General features: G+C 38.0%; 1 protein-coding gene across 1 annotated transcript; it reads left to right on the top strand.

Annotated features, from left to right (window-relative positions):
• Positions 1-6: 6 nt before the first annotated feature.
• Positions 7-21,064, top strand: LOC104911977 (synaptotagmin-10-like). The gene is made up of 3 exons (XM_010714558.2): positions 7-184; positions 11,848-12,205; positions 17,198-21,064. The coding sequence occupies exons 1-3, from the start codon at positions 34-36 to the stop codon at positions 17,787-17,789; spliced, it is 1,101 nt and encodes a 366-aa protein (XP_010712860.1). The 5' UTR covers positions 7-33; the 3' UTR covers positions 17,790-21,064.
• The last annotated feature ends 3,425 nt before the right edge of the window (positions 21,065-24,489 follow it).

Consider the following 24,489-nt stretch of genomic DNA (forward strand, 5'->3'; position numbering starts at 1 on the left):
CCAGCCATGACTTAGCGACCGGCCGGCGCGAAAATGAGTTTCTCCGCGGAGGACGGCGTGGGCAGCCTCTGCCACAAAGCGCTTCAAATCATCTCCGAGCTGTGCCTGGGCGGGCAGGTGGAGCGCGAGAAGTGCGCCGGCATCTTCCCACTGGAGACCGCCCGACAGGGCATCGGCGGCACAGGTACCGCTACTGGCTCCGGCCCCGCCGCTCCCGTCCTGCAGCCGCCGCGTGGGCGGCCGGAGAGCGTAACTTTTTCCTTTGCCTTCCCTGCGTGCCGAGGGGGCGGACGGCGATGGGGGGAGGGGGGCGGGGGTTGCAGGCACCCAGCCTGCTTTAAAATCCTCTCAACCTGGAGGCTTCGAGTCCGGAGCGCAGCGAGGAAAGCGCCGCCGGGCACCTCGCACCTGGGGTGGGCTCACCGCCGCGGGGACGGGGACGGGCGCGGGGAGCACAGAGAGGAATCGAAGTGGGTGAGATCCTCTCCGACGTGCGAGCATCGCGGTGAGCTGGAGCCACGCCGCCGCCACTCACCCGCTGCCCCTGGCGGCTCCGTTACCCCGAGGTTTTCCGTGCGGCGGGGCAGGGGCTGTGCTCGCCACTGCTATCACGGGTGGGACGCGGCACGCGTGGGGTAGCCGCCGAGCTCCGCGCCTCGTGCGCTGAGAGTCGGGAGAGCGCGGTGCGGGATGGCCGTATCCACCCGGTAAGGGCTTAAGGCTGAGGGAGAGCTCTGCCTGCCGGCAGGGTGCCGTAAGGTCGGGGCAGAACGCCGGTCCAGGACTCGTCTGGGAAATGTGGGGAGAGAGAGGAGAGAGTTCGGGTTAATTGAAATGTTCCGAAGCCGGAACAAAATGACAGGGTTGAAACCGGGCAAGACTTCAACTCCTAACGTTGTTTAGTCATTGATTTGGGGGCTGTCTGGGTCTTCTGGAAGCAGCTCCACTCCTTTTCTCCATACAGTATGCTCCAGAACCATTGTTGGCCATCGTGTGTATTTTGCGGTCAGGGCTTGTAAATAAGACCGAGTTCTTTATTTCTGTCAGAAGTGATCATAATCTATTGCATCAGTGCATAAATGGAGCAGGACAGCTTGCATTGTGGCCAACAAATACCAAGTGTACAGTGCAAATTGAATAAAATTGAACACCAAGTCATGAAAGGCAGCAGGTACTGAGCATGTGCCCCAGTCATGCTGTTGCTACCACTGCAGTTGTTGATATATATTTTTTTTCTTCTAGTGCCCACAGATTTTTTCTGCAAATTCCTCTCCTCCCTCCCCCCAGAAAATAAAAAAAAAACACCTGTTGCTGCTGCTTTCCTTACGGAGGAGCAGTTCTTCTTTCAGACTCCAGTACCTGTGCATTCCTTCCAGGATTTTGTGCTTGTGTTTGCAGCTGGTGAGGGTTGCAGGGCTCTGGGGCCAACCCATCAGGGCAGTGGAGTGTAGGGGGTAGCGTGCTTCCTCCAGCACAGATCATGGGTTTGCTGTGCTTTGGAAATACAAACTACCATGTACAGTCCAGCCATACACTCTGTGAGTTGTCTTGGTGCAAATCATAGAATGTTGCCTGAAACAACATGATGAGTCTTTGAAAATTGGGCTCTGAAAAGATTAGCTTCTCTTTCTGATTTGTAGAGAATACTGCACAGGGAGTCAGTATTAGGTGTCATGCAGTAAGAAAGTATATATTTACATAGATAGGTGGGATACAAAAATGTCCCACAGTGTAAACCAAGACTTGCTGTTTAGAAAAATTAAATCTCCAATACAAAGTGCTTTCATATTGGACTGTAAACAGTGCTTTTGAAGAGTTGTCTACATTTTTGAACAATTGTCTATGTTTCTTCAAAGTCAGCAATCTACTTTATGTTTTACATTTGAAAACTCTAAGTAACAGAATTGTTAGATTGGAAACTAAGTGGTGATTGACAGATACTGGACTTGAACCACTGGGTCTCAAATCAACTGAATTCCTAAATCTCATTTTTTTTCCTCCTTAAAAGGAAAATAGTAAAGGTATCAACTTTATTAGCATATGTGTTAAAGTAAACATTGCCTCATTAATTAATAAAAATGCTAGCAATCACATTTTAATACTTTATGACTCCAGAGGAAGTGCAGGCACACAGTTGTTGATAACTGACAGTATTTTTGTATGTAAACACTTGAGTAGACAAGATGTAAATGTTACTCACTCGAGTTTACTGAAAGTGAAAGGTTGTTTATACAGTGTTTAGGCTGAGAGAAATCTGGTCATGGAAAAGCCAGTCATCTCACAGAAAGGTTTATCGTCTCTTCAAATGCACGTAGAGTATCTTTCCAACACTGTGGGTGAAGTAAGTGCTGTCCACAGTGCTGAACATCCCCATCTGCAGTTCGTTAAAGGTAGAAACCTAAAGTATTCTCTGTTCTGAGACTGAAGTCATAAATGTGTAGTCTTGAAACACTGGTGTCTGGAATGGTAGCAGTTGTTGTGAGAGCCTATATCCAGTAGACATATTCTCCTGTAGCTTAGTAAATTCTGCACATGTCTGGTGTCATGCAACACTAGCTGCATGGTAAAGAGGAGCGTGAGCTAATTTAGCCTTATTTTGCATTAGCGTCTCCAGCAACCTGATGTGGAAAGCTCTTTCGCAGTTATTTGTGGTCTGGAGCTCTGTGCAGTACATTGGACATTAGCTCCTGTAGCAAGCACTGAGGCATGCAGCGAAGAAACTACTGTAGTCAGAATAAGAAGATAGTTGAGCTGTTAGAAGGAGTTCTGGAGGCTGTGAGAGAGTGATTACAGAATAATGGTTTATTATACTATGTTATTATAGAATCACAACTAAAAATTCATTGAAAATTTGAAAAAGCAAATAGTGTGGAAGGCAGCATAAAAAGAAATGCAAAAAGAAAATACAATAGTTGCCTATATAGGAATAGCATATTTTCCCTCCATGTTCATTCAGTTTTCTTCACCTAAAAATCGAGTTACCTGAAAGGGTCACAAATGTAGTATAAATGAGAATCACTGATGAGATTTCAGCAGAGAAAAGAAGGCTAAAAGATGAGGAGACCTATATTTGGAAATGAAAGAATAGTATAGAAACATTTCAGAAGGCAAAAAAAGTGGATGGTAAAAAGGAAATAAAACCTTTTCTACTTAATACAAAGATACAGTGATGTTCTGGAACTTAGAACATTAAAATTGGCGACTAGAGCTGCTGTGATCAGGTTATGTTGGTGGGTTTGATCTTTGCTTTCTGTTCAGCTGAATAAAACAGTTGACCTTCTCAGAGGAATCACAACCACAGCCCAGGCTCAAACAAAAATATGAGACAACATTGACTTTGTGACCCAACAAGTTTCACTGGCAAGTGGAGAGCTTGGGAACCGCTTTATTGTTGTTATTGTTTTGACAGTATAGATGACTAGAAGCATCATACAGCAAGGGTAACAGAATCAAACATGAACAAAGAAGAGGAAACCAGAGACACAGTCAGACCAAAGAAAATAAAGGAGAGTATTGCTTGGAAAGGCAGGATACAAAAAGAAACAACAAAGCAGGAAGGAAAGCCACTCTGGTTTAATGCTAACAACAACAACAACAACAACAACAATAATAATAATAATAATAATAATAATAATAACCTCCAGGCATTTGACTCCCTGTGTTCTCAAAGGAATAAAGATTTGAACATTCTTTGCAAACAAACAGGACTACATCAAAGAAATGGCTGATTCTCCAGTATCTTTTCCTCTTAGTGGCAACAACAAAACGTTAGGACCCTCAGTTACTGCTCACCACTTGGGTCAAGAAAGGGTAATCATATTTCATGTAATGATAATTAATCTATGGAACTCATAGTAACGAATCTTATGGAGAGAAATCATTTCGTAAATTTCCCAGAGCTTTGAACAATTAGTGAAGATACAACATCTGCCGTTATATTTCCTACCCTGGTAATTACAAGGACTATTAATTATCTTGTCCCAAGGGGTGTACTCAAGAAAAAAAGATTAGGGAGCTATTTACATTTATGGTGCCTTTAAATAGTTAGATGACTGTGTGGGCATTCTTCAGAAGAGTGTAATGTTTTTTGGCAAAATGATGAATTAGAGGTGCAACTGATTTATTTTTACACCTTTACTTCTAACAGCTTTGGGCAAAAGTATTTTTCAAATAATGGGAAGAGTTTGGTGGAACACATGTGGGAACTAAATGTGCAGGATTGCACCCAACAAAATTTAATGCAAATTATTTTCTAGAAATGTCCAAAATTCATATGTGCAGCTTGGTTTTACCTGTATTTACACTAAGGTTGTATGAGCAATAAGGAACTCTAGTTGATTTTCTTGCCAGTTAAGCATCTCCTCGTTTTAAGGAACCAAGCACATCAAAATCCCAGTTGGGAGCATTTCTGAAGCTTAAGGCAGTTACAAGAACTGTACTAAGAGGAGGATAGGCACTCTGCTCCGGGGACATGTTTAAAACTCACTGCCATCCCACATCCTCTGCAGATGCTGGTCACTTACTGCACTTACTTACTGCTGTCTTTGCTTTGCTACGCCTGGTAGGCCTGCAAACTCAAGAATCTCATTATCAGTTCTCATGGGAAAACTGTGTTTTTAACAGAGCTGGGAAGTCAGTTGTTTCCCTGCCAGGAGGTCATATTTTAGCCAGCTAGAGGGTGGCTGGAGAGCTCTAGGGGGTGTTGTTTGCTCTTGCTCATTTGCTTGTCAGGCAATGAATGTGTTTTAAGTTGACCGTGCAGAGAGCATCAGGTCTGTTTGTTATTCACCTAAATATTCTAATCACAATTATTTTATTTTTATTATCATTATTATTATTTACTTTAACCTAACAAGCTTCTAACCCTATCCCTGAGTGAAAATTTGCTACAAAAGTATAGGAGTAAGGAAACACTGCACAAAACACAACATAGGTTGCAAGTATACTTGAAAGGAAAATATTTCTTCAGTTATTTGAAACAATTGAGCATTTTATTGCAGAGAAAAGTGATAAATGTTATACTTAAAAGACAGACCAAATTATTCGTTATGTTACTTGTCATCTGATCAGAGCAAAACTATTATCAGAGAGAAATATGATTTGGGGAAAAAAAGTAAAAAGTGCAGGGTTACAGAAAACTGTATTTTCTGAAATGTTTATTAACAAGCTGTGAAGAAAAAAGAACAGAAAAGCAGGTAATTCAGCAATATAAAGGTATAACAGATGGGTAAACATGCCAGAGAAACCAGATTTCTTTACAGTCAATGGGAAGGCAGTCATAACAGTGCAGAAGCCTTCAACATGGAGGCAGCAGTGATGTACTGTAAAAGCATTTTATAAAAGAGTCTTCCTCTGTACATGTTTTGCAAAGAAATGAAAAATACAGAAATGGTTACAGCAGCTTGGGGACAAATCATTTGTAATGATCATAAAGAGACAAATGTTTAGCTGGGTCTTATCCTGTGTGTGACATGTTTGTTATATATACTGCTGGGTATGAATAAACATAACCATGACAATTCAAGAATGGTACTTGGGCTGCATGAACTTGGTTGTAGGTGAGGCACGCTCATGATTGCTGGCTGTCCAAATGGTCTGTGATGTACTTGCAGTTTTTTCTTGTCTCAAAGAGGATAGCAATGTATTATTGCAGATGTTTTTCAACCCCAGTGTTTCTGTGTTTAGAGACATACTTGCAAACGTCAGAGCAGCATGGGACAAAACCTAAAGCTGTGTTTTTGTTTAATAGAAGTTGAATGGGAAGTGTGGGCTATGCAGAAAAGGGAGTTTACCTCCTTCTGAAACAAGTGATCGCTAAGAGGTAAGAAAGCAGGTAGGCAGGCAAGCCTGAAAAGGATTTGGAAATGCAGGAAAACAGTTTACATTTGCTAGAGTAAATTAGAATGGAAAAGCCAGTGTTCAGTCCGCCGTCTTTTGCTTCCTACAGTGTAGGCAAAACACAATCACCCAGACAGGCAAAGTGGGAGTCATCTTTTCTCATTACATACAACATGTACCAATATTCATTTATACTCAACTACTTTGACAAATTCCTTCAGATTTCTGTAAAACTAAAGATGATGTGGACTAGGTGAAAGTTAACAAGCTTCTGGCAAATACCCTATGCCTAATATACATGGCATAATTGAAAGGCCCATATATGGGACCTGAAAAGGTGAAAGAGGATGTTTCATTAGTGGCTGGACAGATAGAGGTTATCAGATGCATTGATAATTGGTGTAACTTAGATAAAATGATTTTGACAAGAGATTACTAATTTTATGTGCAGTAAAGATGTAATAAATCACAGCGATACCTGACTTCACTGGATTCCCTTACCAGTAAGAAAAATGCTAACCTTGAGTTCTGCTAGCACTAAGAAGCAATATACCAGCAGGAGATGATGATGGCTGATGGCTGTTTTGTACAGTTTCAGACATCAGACTGAATTAACAATGTAGGAGAGAACACATTCACAATAGGGCTGGAGTCAAAAGATTTGAGGAAGATCTTCAGGGTATGTTTTGCTATGGGAAGAGACCATATGCAGACTTTCAAGGTGAAGGTTATTTTTGTAGTTTGAAAGGTAAGTCAGGTGCTGTGACCAAGTGAGGTAAAGAGAGAAAATACAAGAGACTATACCTGCTGCTGTCTGAGGCATACCAAAGTATTATATCCCCATCCTTGGGATTTTCCTGACAGAGAGGTATTTGTGGAAGATCTGCTGATGCCAAGTAAACATGAACACCAGCAACTTTTGATTCTTCAAATTCCCCCAAAAAAACTGAACAGCAGGAGTGTTCGGTTGGACCTGCTACTTCCTATGCATGGGGATAAAGGACATCTGTTGGACCTAAATGTTTTATAATTGATAAAGCTCCTGCATCCTTCAAATTCTAGAAAACCAGAGATGTATTAATTACTCTATAAGAGCTGATATTCCAGACCTCCCTTCAGAGTGGAAATAGCAGAGTTGCTTATGGATGATTAACAATAGGAAAAAAAAAAAAACAGTTAAAGAAAAATAGTTATGAAAAAAGTTATTGGGTGTTGAACTTTAAATATTTAAGAGATTCAGTATCAACTGTACACCAAGAGAGGGGTCAAAAGAGAACTCTACTCCTTTTTTTACAAAAGTTCCTTTTCTTCTGTTGCTTTGCTGGCAAAAGTAGGTTCTCTTCAGCCTACTGCATGTACATAGCACAATTCATGCCTGCCAAGGACACTCACAGCACTCTTCTAACGGCAGAAATGAGCTGCTGGGCTCTGTAACATTCCTGAAGTAAGAGCCTGTGGTAGAACTTTATACTGCAGTCTTGCCTCTATCCTCTAGCTCCGACAGGAGCAATGTGCCAGTACACACCTCTGTATACCTTCTGCCATGTGGTGAGATGTGCAGGAGAGAACACATAATACGATTTCACACAATTGCAGCTGACTGGTCCCTCCTTGCCCTGCCTGCTGCTTACCCATATGGGCAGCTACATTAACACACTGAGTGATCTTCTCAGTATACATTCAGTAAGGGCTGAGGAGTACCCTTCTTTCCCAGGCTAAGCCTCAAGGGCCACATGCTTTCAGAGCACTAACTGTAATGGAAATGAATTTAATTTGCTTTGGACATGGAAGTCTGCCAGTATGCATGTTTGAGAATGGGTTCATGTGCAGAACTTTTCTGAGGCAAGTTAAAAGCAGTAAATTGTTGGAAACCACAGTACAGAAACTATGGTTCAAAATGTTGCCTAGCATCCAGAAAAAAGGTGGGAATGTTTCTACAGACTTGCCTAATATGAAACAGCGGCTGTCAAGAAGCCTCTTATGCTGGATGTCTCTCCAAAAATATTTATAAAAAATGCAGAAAGATGTTGAAGTAAATATAGCTCAAGCATTTCCCAAGTAGATAAGCCTTTCTGAAATGAGAAGGATTAAATTGACCAATAGTGGCCATCTTCATTGAGTTATTTTAAATAAGAAAGCATGAAGAAACAGGCCACTTTCTTTCAGTCATGAAATTCTATCAAAACTATGAAGATGACATTAAGGAGAAGTCAGTAAAGAAAAATCATCAGGAGTGAAATGTTAATTTCAGTGAAATGAATGGCAGATTTCCCACCAATCAGAAGGGGCACTGTGAGAAAGGGTTTTTCTTCGTGTTCTTAAGATTACTCATCATGTGAACAGGAATGGCAAAACCATTGTGCAGCATGCCCAGACAGGCATTCAAAAATATATCTATTCTGTGCAAATGTATGGCATTGAAGACAAGTTGCAATTATCAGTTTGGAAAAAGAGTTGTCAAATGCTTGCCTGAGGCTGAAAATGTTTTGGGTTTTTTGTTGTTGTTGTTTCTTCACAGCAGAGAAGTGTGAGAATATTGTTTACAATGTTGACAGTTAACATTGTCTCAGACCAGTGAGTGTATCCCCTTCTGTCTCTAAAAACTTAAGGCTTTGAGCTTGTCACCATCTAAAGAATACTTACATTACTGAAGTGTAATCCCCGCCTAAAGACACATCCATCCTTTGGTAACCATTTTCCTCTCTATCCAGATTTCCTCAATGAGTATGGGAAGAAACTCCTGCTCTGCTGAACCATCTCTTAGTGTTTTTTATTCTTAAATTGCTATGAGAGGGTAATATACGAGACATATCCAGTGTAACATGTAAAGTGTCAAGTAAGCTCCATTTATCTGTTGTTCTACAAATGATTCTAATCTTCTCATAAGAGCAAACCTTGCATAATAATTGTTGAATAGAGTGACTTTCAGAAGTGAGAAAATCAAACAATATGATTTTTGCATTAATTGATATGGAATACTGATTGCTTTCTAGCAATTATGGAAGTAAATGTAATGAAATAAATACAACTTTTATTGTAATGAACTTTTTTTTTTTGGTCCAATTCCTTTTCAATTACTGTATTTCATTATTTTGTTTAAGTATTTGTTGCACTATCGAGTACAATATGTGAGGCTGTTGAGCAAACTACTAAAACAGCAGATATGGAGACTATAATTTGTATGATTCTTTCCAGAATTAGCTCTCAAACATTTTCACTATTCATAAAACTAAAGAAGTTTCATGCTATGTTTTAGGGCTATAGAACTTACTTTTTCTGTAAAGAATTGAGACAGGATTAGAGACCATTTGAAATAATTTAATGGAAATAAAGAAAGAAAACTTAGAGGAAGTTGAAGAACTGGAGTAGGTGTTGAAAAGAGACACCAAGTCATTAGAAGACTTGAAAAATGTCTTGCAGTGAAAAATTTAAAATAAGACTGGCTAGAAAAGCTTTGATAGAATCAGCTGATAGTGCCTTCCTCAAATTGAAACTGTTGGATATTTATACTTCTGGTTTTGAAATAATTTCATCTATTTCACCATTTTCTAAGTGAGTAATTGTAACTTTTCAGTTCTAGAAGCCTTCAACTGAAAATATAAGCTAATTATGCTAATAACACCCACACTGAGCTGGAAATATTGCAAATGACCCCAAATTGAATTTCTTTTTGACTTTCTTTTTTGTTGTTTTCTGAGATACCATCAACCTTTTGCAAGAGTTTTATGTTTTGTCAGACTTTGAGAATGGAAAAATATCGAAAATTCAGCTGGCTTACTTTATCAAAAAAGTTCTTTCAGTGAGGGCATACCTCTGTATTCATGTATAAAATTAACATATGACCATTCTCTGGCACTGAGGCCAACTGACATGTCACAGCCTCTGTCCATCATCTAATGAAATAGAAGGACATCCAAGTGCCTATGATGAATGATTGTTGGCCTTCCCTAATGACCTATGCTGAGAGACCTAAAATGATTAAAAACATTCCGAAGACTGTTATTGGTAACTGAGTTTCAAGCTCTGGCTTTGTTCCTACCACTTTTAGCTTTCTTGTGTTTTGCAAAGACACCTCTTATGAGGCATGTTATATCTTTCAGTCTCTCATACAAAGACGTGAAAGAATCAATGGCTGTAAATTAGTACTACAAAAATACAAATCAGAAATACAAATTTGCAACAAAGTGATTAATCACTGAACCAAGCTGTAAACTCCATCAAGATCCTTTAATGTCTTCTCTTGCCATCAAGATCAGACACTGCTGCAAAACATGGACAAGCCCATTAGAAATTATGAGACTCAGAAAGCATAGTCGGGTAAACAGTAGATCAAACCAAATAGCCCAATAACCCCTACTGAGGATTCATTCTCTAGAAAAACTGTGTGCAAAAGTATTGCTTGCTTCTTGTGTTACATTGCTATTAGGTATAATTATGCATCCATTCATTTTATGGGAGCATCTTAAATTGAAATTTGCCGTATGAATTTCTCATTAAGCTGACGTGAATATTCCAAGGGCTACATTTTGACATTTAACTGCAGGCAGAAAACGATGCCCGGGCCTGTCAAAAATGTTTATGGAGGCATACTTCTGTTCAAGGCAGGGAAGTAGTTAGTACTAAACTCTTCAAATGCAAAAGCACATCTCCTGCCAATTCTTCCATGAAGCTGGCCAGGACATACATGAAGTAAGGTTGAGTTGAAGCATGTCTTCAGACTGTAAACATCTATTTACATTGACTACTCTCATCCATTTTCATGTTGAATGGGCCTTAAGCCCATTATTTCTTACTGAAATTTGTATTTGGAGATTAAATATTAATAAAGAAAACCTTCTGAAATTATCTTCCAGAAACTTAATCTCCCAGGAGGACTCATGAGCTGCAAACTGTTTTGTGGAGCCAACACACATCTAGAGGACTTTTTTTTTTTTTTATCCTGTGATCTTTTAGAAAAAAGTATGCTCATACCCTGGTTGCACTTTTCCACCGGTTCATTTTAATAGCCTGTAGCCTCTAGCTATGGATACAAAATATTAGCTGTTAAACTGTCAAACCTTGTTGTAACAAGCAGCAGCAGCCTTTGCTTGAGGGGCATTTAAGTAGGGCTTATTGGTTTTTTTAAGAAGCATACAGAAGCCTCTTTTCAAAAGGAAAGGGTTATTTTAGTTATATTTTAGAAGATTACATGATCCTGGAAAAACCAAAGTGAAACGTGTCACACAGAATAAAAGTCTTAATTAAGCTCCAATTGGCATTTCTGGTGATCCACCATCTCCTAAAATACAAGTCTGTTTGCAGAATTTAGTCAGTACGAAATCTGTTCTTTTTACTTTGGCAGCATTATTGGATATGTTAATCCACCATGGCAGAGAAAGTCAAATGCAGGGCAGCAAGGGTAGCTAAGTGTATGGTATGGTCTTTGTACAACCAAGGGCATTGAATAGTGTAGTAAGAAGGCAACTTCATGTCGTGATCTAACAGTGTTTGAGATTTAACCCCTACGACTTATTGTTCATGGCAGACTGTAACTTGTTCCTGTTTGTCCTGTTTTAACATGCTTATGAACCAGTTAGCACACAAAGTCAAAAGTTTGATAAGTCTTAAGGAATTTCTCTATCTGCCTGGGTGTTTGTAACTGACCTATCTTCATAGATGCTTACAGAAAATGTTGATTGCTGTTTAATTTTTTTCAGCAAGATGTATTCCCAAGCAAACACCAAGAAACACCAAGTCCCTTACTTCCTAAGAAGTTTGACTGTCTGTGTGTTGCCGGTGGTTTCAGGACTGGCCCTCAGCCTTTGAAACAATGAATGGGGAATTTGGAAAAGAGGTAGTGGAGGATGGTAGCATTTTAAAGACATAGGCTTAGATATCGAAATAGCTTTGAATGAGGCTTCAACTCATCATGGGATAATGATTGCAATGCTTCTATCTTCTCACCTGTTTCATATTCTTTTCTCTCCATGTTTGTCTGTCATGATGATCTCTGTTTCTAATTCCTTGCAGACATCTCAGTCAGTTTGTTAGCAGTAGTCGTCAGCTTCTGCGGGCTCGCCTTGCTGGTAGTCTCACTTTTTGTCTTTTGGAAGTTGTGCTGGCCCTGCTGGAGAAGCAAACCTCTCACTTCCAATGCCAGTAATGTCCCGCAGAGCACCTCCAGTGCTCCTACAGAGGTTTTGGAGACCAGTGAGAAAAAGGAAGTTAAAGAAAATGGGAAACCTACAACAAAGGTACTTGAAGCTGCATTGAAAATTAGCCACACTTCACCCGATATACCAGCAGAGGTCCAGAACGCACTGAAAGAACATCTGATCAGACATGCACGCATGCAGAGACAGATCACAGAGCCCACGTCATCATCAAGGTAAGGGATACTTGCATCTGTGCCATGTTTCCTGGGAAAAGGTACAGCCATAGCATTCTGCTGAAAATTTCCAAGATCCTAGGGTACTTGTAAGTTCTTAGCAGTTATGGGCAAAACAGCAGCCGTGTGAAGATAAAGCCTCTGTATTGTTAACAGAATATCCCAAAAAAGATGGCAGACCTTCAGCTACCTCACTGTTTTATGAAGATCAAATCTATCTTCTACTGCTTTGTAAATACATATGTCTTTACATATATGTATTTACAACATTTCCATTTTTGGTTTTGTGTATAGGAAAATCCATCCTAGTGTGATTTTTCAAAGTACTGCAAGTCTGTCTTTTCACAGATGTATTTTTGTAGTCCTAGCAGTTGCTTTTACAGATGAAAGTTTTCCTCTTCATTAAATAAAAGACAGATTTATTGTTGATGGCATTTCTTCATGACATGTTTGCCACTTATAAAGGAATTAAAATCCCAGTCTAAGAATGTAGCCCTTAAAGATTGATTTCAAAGCAATACAGATTCTGTATAGATTTTGGAATATATGTCAAGCATGTATTATTGCAGCAATGATTTCTTTTGTATTAAATTGAAGGAAAGAATCTTTGATTTTGTCGCAGATACTGAGTTATTTTGAAAAGTTCTGAAGAAGAGATGTGCAGTGATCTGTAGCATCTAACATGATTTTCTTCAAATACTCTCAGCAAGTTTAATGCATGGGAAGCAGGCAGCAAGCTAAAAAGAACACTTCCTATATAAAAATAAATAATAATAGTTTTTTTTAAATGAATGTTTTCTTAACACAAAATAGGAAAATGGAGGTTAAAAGAGTCACTTGAAGTATTGTGTAACACTGTAAGAGTAGAAATCCTGTATAGGAAGTGGCTTTAACTCAGTGGGCCTTTTGCTAAATGGACACATGATACCGAGTGAAACAAATCAACAAGCAAAAGCCAAACAATAATAATAAAAAAACATCCACTCCATTTTCATTGACACACAAGATTGTAGGAGACATGTACTTTACATTTAGTGGGCACATATTTTGCTGGCTTTCTGAGAGTCCCTAAGACCAGCACTTTGCCAGCTCAGTGCATTCATAGAACTGGCGAGTGTAGAAGTGCTTTTTTTCCCACTTTTCCAAAAACAGGGAACAGCCAATGGGCAACCAAAAAGTAGAGCACTCCAGCCAAGGGTGGTCTAGCTGACTCCAGCAGCTGAACCATCTCCTGAATGATAAGATGTATAGCTGCCTTTAAGCCACGTTGCCCTGTCTGTGCCTGATTGCAGCTACTATATCCACCTGCTGAAATGGGGAGCATGGTATCCAAACTGCTCTGAGGAGCTTTTCCAGAATACTGGGAAGGCTGCTTTTACATTGTAGCTGCTATAAGAGGGACAGGCAGAGGGACAAAAAATGATACTGCTTTGCATGACAAGGATCTTATGCAACTGCTATCTGCAACTGCTGTGCTGCTATCTATCTAATTGGATATTAATTGGAACAGTTTTATGCATTATGTGCCAACAAGTAAATCTGTAGGTGATCAGACTGTCTGACTTCCTGAACAGACAGAAGAAATAACTAGCTGGCAGATAGGCTTGAAAACTCTCTATGGCAGCACAGGGGAAGAAAGAAGTTCCAAGGAGTAATCCAGAGCTACTTCAAGCTGTCAAAATATTTCCACAGACCTCCAGAGTGATTTGGACTGGGATATGAATGCATAAAATAAAATTGAAATCCAGCACACTTTTACAAAATTAAAATCTGTCATCTCTCCTGCTCTTTCAGTATGTACTCTAGGGAAGCTTTTTCTTTCTATCTTGTCTACATTATAAGTTTTAAATCTTTCCTGGAGAGACAGTTCATTTCCCCTCAGAAGCCCTGCTTGTCTCACCTTAAGTAACTAATAGTAAGGTGTTTGTGCCAGTAAACTGCAATAGAATTCCTGCATCAGTGGTGTTCATTTAGATGCATTTTTGCTCAGTGTTAGAGAGCGCCATTTCTCCCTGTACTTTGTGAAGGTACGCTGCAGTGTAGTTTATTGATTCTCTAATATTTGTTCCTTCAAATGTTCATTTGTATTTTCAAAGAGCTTTGAGCTCTTTAGCATTAGGTAGGAGAGGAGCTTGTCATTCAGCTCTAGAAGAGTAAGTCAGCTCCCATGAGGCACAAAGGCAAAAGTGAGGTGTGTGGGAATGTTAAGATTAGAGAAAAGCAAACAGGTCAACTGAATTTGGTGATAGCAAGGAGGAAATAGTAGCCTCAATCCTGGCAAAATGCAATTTAAATGCTGGTGTCCATTCCTGGATATGGTCTAAAGCATCACCCTAGTATCATCTCTTGAAGATAGATCAGATCCACATGTTGTAAATCTCAAGTCATATCATAAATCACCATCCTATCCTTCACTTTTATCTTATCATATTTTTATCATATACTACTCTTGGTGTGTTAGAACTCAGCTTCATACTATCATTATTCCAATGCAAACTTGTTTTATACTATAGATTTATGTCCAGACTTTGTCACTCAAAATGTATTTGTTCTAAGTTATGGAAAGTGTGTCTATAGGAGTGCTATGTGAAAGCCAGTAATGGTGGATGTAGCTGAATTTACACGTCAATAGCTTCCCTACACCTTTTTATCCTGGTTGCTTGACATCCTTGTACTTCATTTTATGTCATTAATTCCTTTGTTATTGCAGAACAAAGGATGATAAATATGTTGCCATGACAACAATGAAGCATCTTAATAATTAACAGACAAATTAGCTGTCTTGGTGAAATGCTGTGACTCAGAGCAGATACAAGGCACTATGTAATTAGGGCATTGGCTTACTGGAGCAAAAGTTCTGTTGGTTCCCATGGGGCACAGCCATACAGCTGCACAGTTCTACTTAGTGACGCCATGCAACAATGACTGTCTTCACCAGAGAATCTTATGTACATAGCGTTTGACAGTTTGAAAGGAGGTTGGTACCTCAGAAATCATAGAGTCATGTTTTTATATGCTACTTTTGCAAGGATTAACTCAGGTCTTCGTAAATGCAAGAGATTACAGGAAAAGAGAGTTTGTCATGTATCAAATTTCATTTAAACTTGAAATGACATGCAGGCAATTTTCATTATTTTACCTGCATAAGCAGAGTCAGAGATACCAGAGAGCTAGCACCTAACCAACTGCATGCTGAAAATTTACTGCCACTACGTTCTGGGTGGAGAGTTCCTTCCCTGTGTTCGGCACATCCATGAGACCAGAATTCCCAGTGGATGAAGGCTCAGTGGCATTTATGGAACTCCTTGAAGAACATAGTTGTGCTTTTACGACTAGTTAGAGCCTTCCCATTGCTCCCTCCATTCCATCATAGATATCATATACTATGAATTTGAAGAGTTTAACCTTTTAAGAGAAGAGGAAGTCTTTGAACTTGTCTGCTTGTAACAGATAAATAAATATGTGTGTGTATGGAAAAGTTGCAATTATGAGAGAGGTGTATTACTGTTCATCTAAATTTGAAATCAAAACACCTGTGTTTTCTGGAGTTACTTCAAACCTGAAGTTCTCTCTCCCCTATTCTTTTGTCACAATTTTGCTGCACACTACACCTAGCAGTACTGAAGCAACCAAAATGGGAAACATTCTTGTCTATTATTTAATGGCTGCAGATTACCCTCTTGTATCTCTGCTCAGCTAAATTGCAGTAGTTTTGTGCTGGGTGCCTTCTGCAACCACTTCACTTAAGCAAAAATACAAATAATATCTATGAAATGAGTCCTAGTTGCTTCCAAATAGACAATTTGCATTTCTGATTTAAAGAAAGAAACACACAGCTGTGACACCTCTTGTTTTCAGAACACAACACCACAGGGAAACCAAGCAATAAGGCAAGGCTGCATTTGGCATTAATAAGCAATTGATTGCAAAAAGCAGAGGAAATTCTGACAATTAAATTGTTTTTAATGGCAACTGAGTATGCTCACAGGAGGAGGTAGTGAGCTTTTCCAGTGCAGATTGTAAGGGTAGTGAAGTACCAAGGAAAAGTGAAAATGTCCAAAAAATAAACTGAACAGTGTAATCATAATGGCATCTGCTGACGATTATGTCTATGAAGCTTTTTGACCAATGTTTTTATACTATTTTAAAGCTATATGACATACCAGATATTTGATTTCACTCTTTGTAGGAAAGGCAGAAAGTTCAATTAGTGTTCATCAGTCAAGATAATCTCATAAATAAGTACAGGTATACTACATAGTACTCAGAATTGCGAGAATTTAAACATAACAGTTTTTGGTAGGAGTACATGAATCAGTTTGCTAATATGCTACACAGAGGATTGTGAGAACAGTAGGAAAAAAAATATGCCACAGTAAAATGTTGCCTAAAACTGAAATGTGTTGCAGCCAGACCAATATTACGGGATAAAGTGACCTGTACCTCAGTGCACCAGATACCCAATAGGTACATGTAAAGTGTTTCAGGGTGGTAAATGCTATGCTGAAAACATCTATGCCTTTCCATGACTTTCTTGAGGCTTTCACAGTGGTCATTGTTAAGCATGGTAAACATTTAATTGGAAAGCAGACAAGGAGTGCTTTCAAACAACAGGAAGTCTGTTGTCTGTAAGTGATGCTTTTTTCTGCATTACTATGTTTTGTTCATGTCCTAGCAGAGTAGGATCAAATAATGCTGGAATTCTATGAAAGAACCTGAGCTCATTTTCAGCTGCATAGCTTGAAAACAAGGTAAGAAATATATATAATGCCAGGACACTGAGCATCTCTCAGACCAAGTTCATTCTGAATAATCATTTCCTCTTAAAGTTGTTTTAGTACTTATAAAACATTTGGAGCTTGTTTTTTTGGTTGCTTTAAAGAGCAGAGCCTTACTAATTTTGTCTTCTTGTATTTTGTATTTTCTACTTAGTAATAGCCAGGTCTTTTCCTGGAGATAACCATGGCTCATTTTGTGTGTGTATGTGTGCAGGCACAATTCTTTCAGGAGGCACTTGCCAAGGCAGATGCAAGTGTCCAGTGTTGATTTTAACATGGGGACAGATCCAATTTTACAAAGGGGAGAGACGACAACCAGCATTGGGAGAATAAAACCAGAACTCTACAAACAGAAGTCTGTGGATTCTGACGGGCAAGAAGAAGATGTGAAAACATGTGGAAAACTTAATTTCACTCTCCGGTATGATTACGAGAATGAACTTTTGGCTGTCACAATTGTCAAAGCCTTAGATCTGCCTGCTAAAGACTTCACAGGAACATCTGACCCCTACGTTAAGATTTATCTGCTTCCAGATAGGAAAAAGAAGTTTCAGACACGAGTTCACAGAAAGACATTAAATCCTGTCTTTGATGAAACCTTTCAGTTTCCTGTAGCCTATGATCAACTCAGCAACAGAAAATTGCATTTCAGTGTTTATGATTTTGACAGATTTTCTAGACATGACATGATTGGGGAAGTAATTCTTGATAACCTTTTTGAAGTCTCAGATCTCTCCAGGGAAGCCAATGTATGGAAAGACATCCACTGTGCAACCACCGTAAGTAATGTGTTCCAAACCTATTAATGTGATATTTTCATTTCCGTTTTGCAGTTCATAGCAGAGCATCCTGCTTATCAGCAGATGCTAGAAGGAATAAATAAATATATGAATAACTAAAATCTTGTCAATATTTCCCTTTAAGCATAGAGAAAAAGATGCTTAGGAAGCTATAAAATTTAATTATTGAAATAATTTTCTGGGAATATATCGTCATTCTTATAGCTCACTGTGCAAATATAAATTAGGTTTATTAGTTAAATAATATGTCACAAAAAAATCACCATTCAAGAATAACTATTAATATTTTTTTGGTAGGAAAATACCTTGTCCTTCTAAGTGACCAACTATTAAGAAACAGAGCCCATTCTCCTCTTGTTAGCAGATTTTCAATAGCTGTGAAACTTGTGAGAGAAAAGAGAGGCTAAAAATGCTTGAAATTCTTTGCTTGCTGCCCTTTGCTTAGGGTCCCCCAGTAGATGTGTCTCTGTTGCTGTTGGTTACTAGCAAAACTCGAGAGACACAAGCAAGGAGAGTTAGGAAATATAAATTATTTGTTGTTTATTGTTGCAAGAGAAGAAGGCCTGCACAATTTACACATAGAATGGATGAGAAACTATCATCAGAAAACTCACCAGTCCCCAACCATTATCATTATTAACTTAAAAATCTTCCCTGGTTAGAATTTGAGAAGAAACGGCAAAACACTGTTTTTAGATGGTTTGGTTGTTTTGGTGAACTGGTTGGTATTTTCAACTAAATTGCTATTTTTATAGAAGTTTTCACCTCCACTGCTCTGTGGAGATAACCAAAATAGTCTGTCATCCCCATTTTTAAGATATATTAGACATTGCATCAGAGGCAGAATCTTCACACCATTTCTTCAGTAGAGCCAGAGACTTCCCATATCTCTTCTCCAAATATTCTCATGCTGTGCATACCTGCTGGATGGTGGAATCCAGGTGTGCATGACTAAGAGGACAAGGACTTGGATTTGCTCACTAGTTTGAACACGAGTGACATATTTCCTGAGAAAGGAGAAGACCAGACAGCAGAACATAATGAGGACAGTTTTCAGTTGTGAATTCAAGAAAATAATTATTTATTTCAGCTGTGGGGTTTACCAAATTGCTGTGAACAGTCTCTGGCACACCTCCAGAAAACCACATCTCTGTATGCTTTTTTGATCAAACTCAGATTTCAGCTTAAGAACGATGTTCTCGATCTTTAAGTTAAATTTGTGTTTAAGGCCTTGAGATAATGTAGTACTAATATTTTTATATTTGTATATATATATATTTATATACATATATATTTCTTCAAGTGTTGGTATTATCTTTAACACCTTAGTAATAATTTATATGCTCACTGTTTTTTTGCAAGTGTGCAAGACAAGTGTGTCTTTAGCTTATAACTAGATTTCAGTAATTTAGAATCCCTGGACTGTTCCATCATTTTAGGCAGATTGAAATGGCATAGCAGATGATGCTGTTGAGAGAGATATACTATAGAGAGACTAATATACATCTGGATGAAAAAATTTGCTAATCTTGGCACTGAATTCTAATCAAAGTTTCTTCTTCACTAAGAGTTAGTACATGCAGATGCAGTACTTAGTTTGTTCTGCTCATTTTACTCTGTATGAAGTTTAAGAGAAACCATCTAGCATTTGGATTTCAGCCTTTCTGTCACTGTAGCTGGTAGTACTCCATGTGCATAAATTTTCCTTTCATCATTAACAGTAAAGACATACACACAAAATATTTTCAAGCATTCAGTGACTATACGCACTTTCACAAGCTTCACCTAATTCTCAGCAAATTATGTAATAAACTGGTGTAATTGTTTTTTGTTGTTTTTTTTTTATCTTGTCAAAACAGAGCCTTCCAATAAGGTGTCCTGTTACTATATGTGCAGTGTGTTGCCTTGTGTTTTACTTCTGCTGTTTCATGTAGATTAAAATTTTGTTAGTAATAAAGGTTACTAATTCTGACATTTCAGAAACTGTAAGATGAGGGATCCAATCCTGCACAGCAAGAAACAGCACGTAAGATATTAGTCAGTGGGGAATTACAGTGCTGCATATCAGATCTGAAGTTTCCCAGAGTCACTAACTAGCTATTAAATAACTAACACTTGCCAGAGTCAATGGAACTTGGATCAAGCCTTGAAAAACGTTATCTGGATGGTTTTGCAATTAGTAAAAAATAACTATATCCAAGGCAGGCGTACTTCTATTTTCATAAAAAAAACTTATAATTTAAAAGAAAAAAAAAACTGGGGTTCTCAACAGGAAGGCACTTTCACTGTAAGGAGGAATCAAGATACCCACATGCAAATATATTTCTCTCATGTTTCTTCTTTCTTCATCTTTGCTCTCTTTTGTTGTATGTTGTATGAAGTTTCCAGATTTACTGTTCAGACATGCTTTCTGCACAAGTGGTTTGCTCATACGTTTGCTAAATGTTAAGTAGTAGAAAATGTAGAAGTGATGGATCAGAAAATTGGTCCAAAACTTAAAAAAGTACAGCAGAAGTGGTTTCTCTTCAGCTTTTAGTCTTCTGCATCTCTTTCATATCCAGGATTTTCTCTTCAGAAGATATAATGAAGTTAAAAACATTCTTATTGTCTACTTGGAAAAAATGTATTTTTATGACCCAGTCTAGGCGTTGAAGATCCACTAGACAGAATTACCAAAGAAATGAACTACAAAATTTTACTGTGAAGGAAGTTGCTGCAGCAGATCAGGAGATTCTCCACTGTGTAAAGACTGTCAGGCAGACATCTTTAGAGGCTTTGCTTGCACATCCATAAGGAGTTTTTATTTGGTAGAGGAAACACACAACCTGGGGAAGGTGAGTCTGAGTGGATGCATTGAATCCTTTTGGCCGTAAAACCAATGACTGTGTGGTAAACCACAATTTGAATCATTTTTTTCCCCCTCACAATAGTCATTGGAAATGACTTAATGAAGTGCAGGATTGGTACCTCACATACTCAGTTCTATAGTTTTCAACCGTTGATATTTATTCATCTTTTGTATTTGTATTTTGTATTTTGTTCCTTTAATTTTTCATTCATATCATTGTTTCTCTGTTATGTGTTCTGTTGGAAACCTGCAGCTATTGTATAATATGTAGCATGTACCTGTTGTAAGAGCTAAAGCAGTTTCATTTTTTAATGTTAAATGACCAAGATAAATTTGGTGTAAAATTGGCTTTGGAAAAGAAGTATCCTAGATATCTGATGATATTAATACCTCCCAGTTTTGCTTCAACAAGGGTGGTTGAATTCTCAATAAATAATCCATTATTTACTTTGTTTGTTTGATTGATTGAATTAAAAGACAAACCAGAGGCAGCTTTGGACCACCTGCAAAGGTTGTGCAGTATACTGGTATACTGTAATTCTTAGTACACTGTAGGAAACTATTTCATAGCATCCAAGGCAAACAATATCACATGAACTGTTTAGCCAACATATCTATCTTCTTTTTTTGTAAAGTGCTTGCAAGCTTTGCATATATTTCTGAAGTTTGTTATTACCAATATATATATACTGTATGTTTTTGGTCTTTTTTTAAATCAACAAAAAGAAGAAAACCCATTTTTTTGAATTGCTAGGAAGAATTTAAGTGCCAGTACTTAGTATCATAAAATCATTTAGGCAAAAAGGACATTCTTGAAATGATCTAATATTTTCTGGATGTGAAAGTTCATCAACTTCTGGTTCTTATTTGAAAATTGATGGACTGCTTTGGAAACATTTGCCTCTAATGTCAAAATATTGGTGGAAAGTAAATCAAACACAATTGAAGCCCATTCACCATGAGCTATTGCAGCTTTACTTAGTTTTCTGTGTAGTTTACAATTTTATAAGTGGATAAAAGTAGCACACTGGACTGAGTAATGCAATATTGGTACTGAGCTAATAACAATTTCTCTTATGTAGTCAAACCTTGAGGCCACATTATTTGGATTATCTTATTTACTGACATTCAAAGAGCAGAACTATTGGAAGCTGTTTTATTACTGGCAATGTAGGGGACTACGCCCTGCAATTAGCAATCCTCATCAGAATTGTTTTACCTCACCATTTCAGGAAATGTCCATAAAAGCTGTGAAATAACGTTAAACACATGTGAAAGAGTAAAGTCTTGTAAGCACAGAAACATTTATTACTTCTGTAAAGGTAACAGTGCCTTTACAGCCAAGAATAGCTGGCACTTGTCATTTCTGATCAATCCTGATAATACAAAAGATCCATATAATTACCTGCTGCTCGGTGAATGAGAGTATACTCTGGTCAGTCTTTATAGGAAAAGTGCTTAGGTTTCTTATTTAGATTTGGACTGGTTTCAGCCCGGTTCATAGCCAGAAAAGACAATTCTTACTAGCCCCTGAAAGCAGCTTCAATTGTTGAATATTTCTTTTCATTTGAAACAACAGATCATTTGAATATTCTGCCTTGCTAAAAGCTAACTGCTACTTTTGATCTACCTTAAATGTAAGAGATATTAGATGAATGAAGTGGGCGGTTTACCCTGAGGAAATTAATATTTCTGCATCCAGGTGGTAGCTGGGCCTTAAGTGACCTCTGAATTTCTTGCTACTGATTTTCTCTTTGCAATCAATGCATTGCTCTTTCAGATGAATATATCTGAAATTACTTAGTTACTGTTCCATTCACCTGCCAGTAGACGCCACATTTAGATCACATAAGTATCTCTGTTAGTAGGTGTTCTGAGGCATGAATGAGCTTCTTTGCTGGCAAGAAGGATGAAACTACCCCCCACGTGCACAAGGCAGATAGTTAAGTACAGAAGGGTTGACAAAACCAGCACCCAGGAGGCTTCCTGGTCTCCTGCTGGAAGCATTCAACCTGCAGGACCCTAACTACTATCTCTCCTTCTGTGATCAGAATCACAATCAGAAGCTACTCTTACCCTCAGCAATCAGGACATTGGGCTAAAACAAACATTAGGCCTCCTGAAGAGGAAGACACAGTCATTATGGAGCAACAGACCCCAGTGTCTCTACACCGTCTTGTACAGAGGCAAGAACAAACACAAATTTCATTGATTCATTTCCCAGGAGACCCACTCAATGAATAAGTGGTGCTGGGAAGAAGAAAAAGAGTTGAATTTTGTATGCAAAGAATAACAGGAGAGGGAAGTAAATATTAGCCGTGAGAACAAGGTTTCCAAAGTGAAATCCCATTGAGAGATGATAGAATTAGCTGTCCTATTCAGATGTCATGCAATTTTGGCAATGTCTGTGCTGGCATAAATAACATCAAATTCAAAATGCATAGATGAGAAAACAGTATTCAAAAAGTCCAAAGGTCTAATTCTGCCACTGCTTTATTATTATTATTGTTACTATTATTATAATTACTATTGATATTATTTTTGCATACTGTACAGAAAGATTTTTAAATTTTTAATATGAACAGCTAAGAATTCAGAAATGTATATATCTGAATAATTTCTATGACAACTAAAAAATGATTACTACTTAGTACAGGCACTCACTCAACATACTGCAGGAAAATGGAAAGAAAAAATGTGTAAATCATTTCTTTAGGAATTAAGTGTAAAATAAATTAACACCACTCTAAGAATTTTCTCTTGTAATCAACTCTTGTAATCATTAAAACACCATTTAAATTGGAACTATTGGGAAAGTAGTCCTCAATAGTAACATAGAGATTAAAAATTAAAATTATTAATTATTGTAGATTATGACCATGAAATTAACATGGATGGTTTATAGGGAATTCAATTTCTAGAGCAGTAGTTATTATGCAAATTGCTGTTATTTTAACAACAGAAATAAAAGACACACTAATACCAATACAAGTATATGCAATTTTGAGTTCCAGTAACATTTACATTGTTCTTTGTCATAGTCTGTACTGAGTTGCTGTTAGGATTTTATTTGAATTGCAAAACTTGAAAAAGAAAGGGAAAGGCAAGGAACAAGCACCACCTAAACAAATGGCAAGAATACATTTATGACCAATTATTATTATTACAAAATTATTGTAAAAAAGACACTTTATTTCACATTCAGCAGGACGCTATGAAGATTCTCTCACTGGCAACATAATTGGTAAATAATTTTTCTCATTCAGTTTAGGATATGGATGATAATATGTGAAAAGAAACAACCCTGAACATGATATCATCTCTTACTAACTTTCTCACTGGATTTGTAGGTATTCTTAGCTAAATGTTATCTTTGATTAAATTTAATGTCAAGACTGGACAAATTAATCAGAATGATTAATCATGGTTGGACTTAATGATCTTTAAGGTCTTTTCCAACCTGAGCAATTCTATGATTCTATGAGAAATAGCAGAATTTTGTCCAGCAACAACTAAAAACTTGATTGGGCTGATTTGTGCTCCTCTGCAAAGGTTTCAAACTTCTCCTTACAATGCTCTACTCTGTCTATGACATAACTGGGGAACATTTCTGTAGAAATGCTTGCACAGAGCTAAATGTGAAGGTGTGAGTACTGCTCTCTGGTGGGTCTGATGACAAAGTAATAGAATAAGGATGATTTTTTGTCCAACTTTGCCAACCTCTGGGCTGATATCCCGATATCTCAAACAGACATAGAACAATGAATGTGTACAGATACTTGGTAACTGGTTAGCACATCCACTATGGGGTGGTTGCTTTTGTAGGATGATAATTATGGTATTCAAAAAAGAATCTAC

The sequence above is a fragment of the Meleagris gallopavo genome, chromosome 1, assembly GCF_000146605.3.
Source record: "Meleagris gallopavo isolate NT-WF06-2002-E0010 breed Aviagen turkey brand Nicholas breeding stock chromosome 1, Turkey_5.1, whole genome shotgun sequence".
Lineage (NCBI taxonomy): Eukaryota > Metazoa > Chordata > Aves > Galliformes > Phasianidae > Meleagris > Meleagris gallopavo.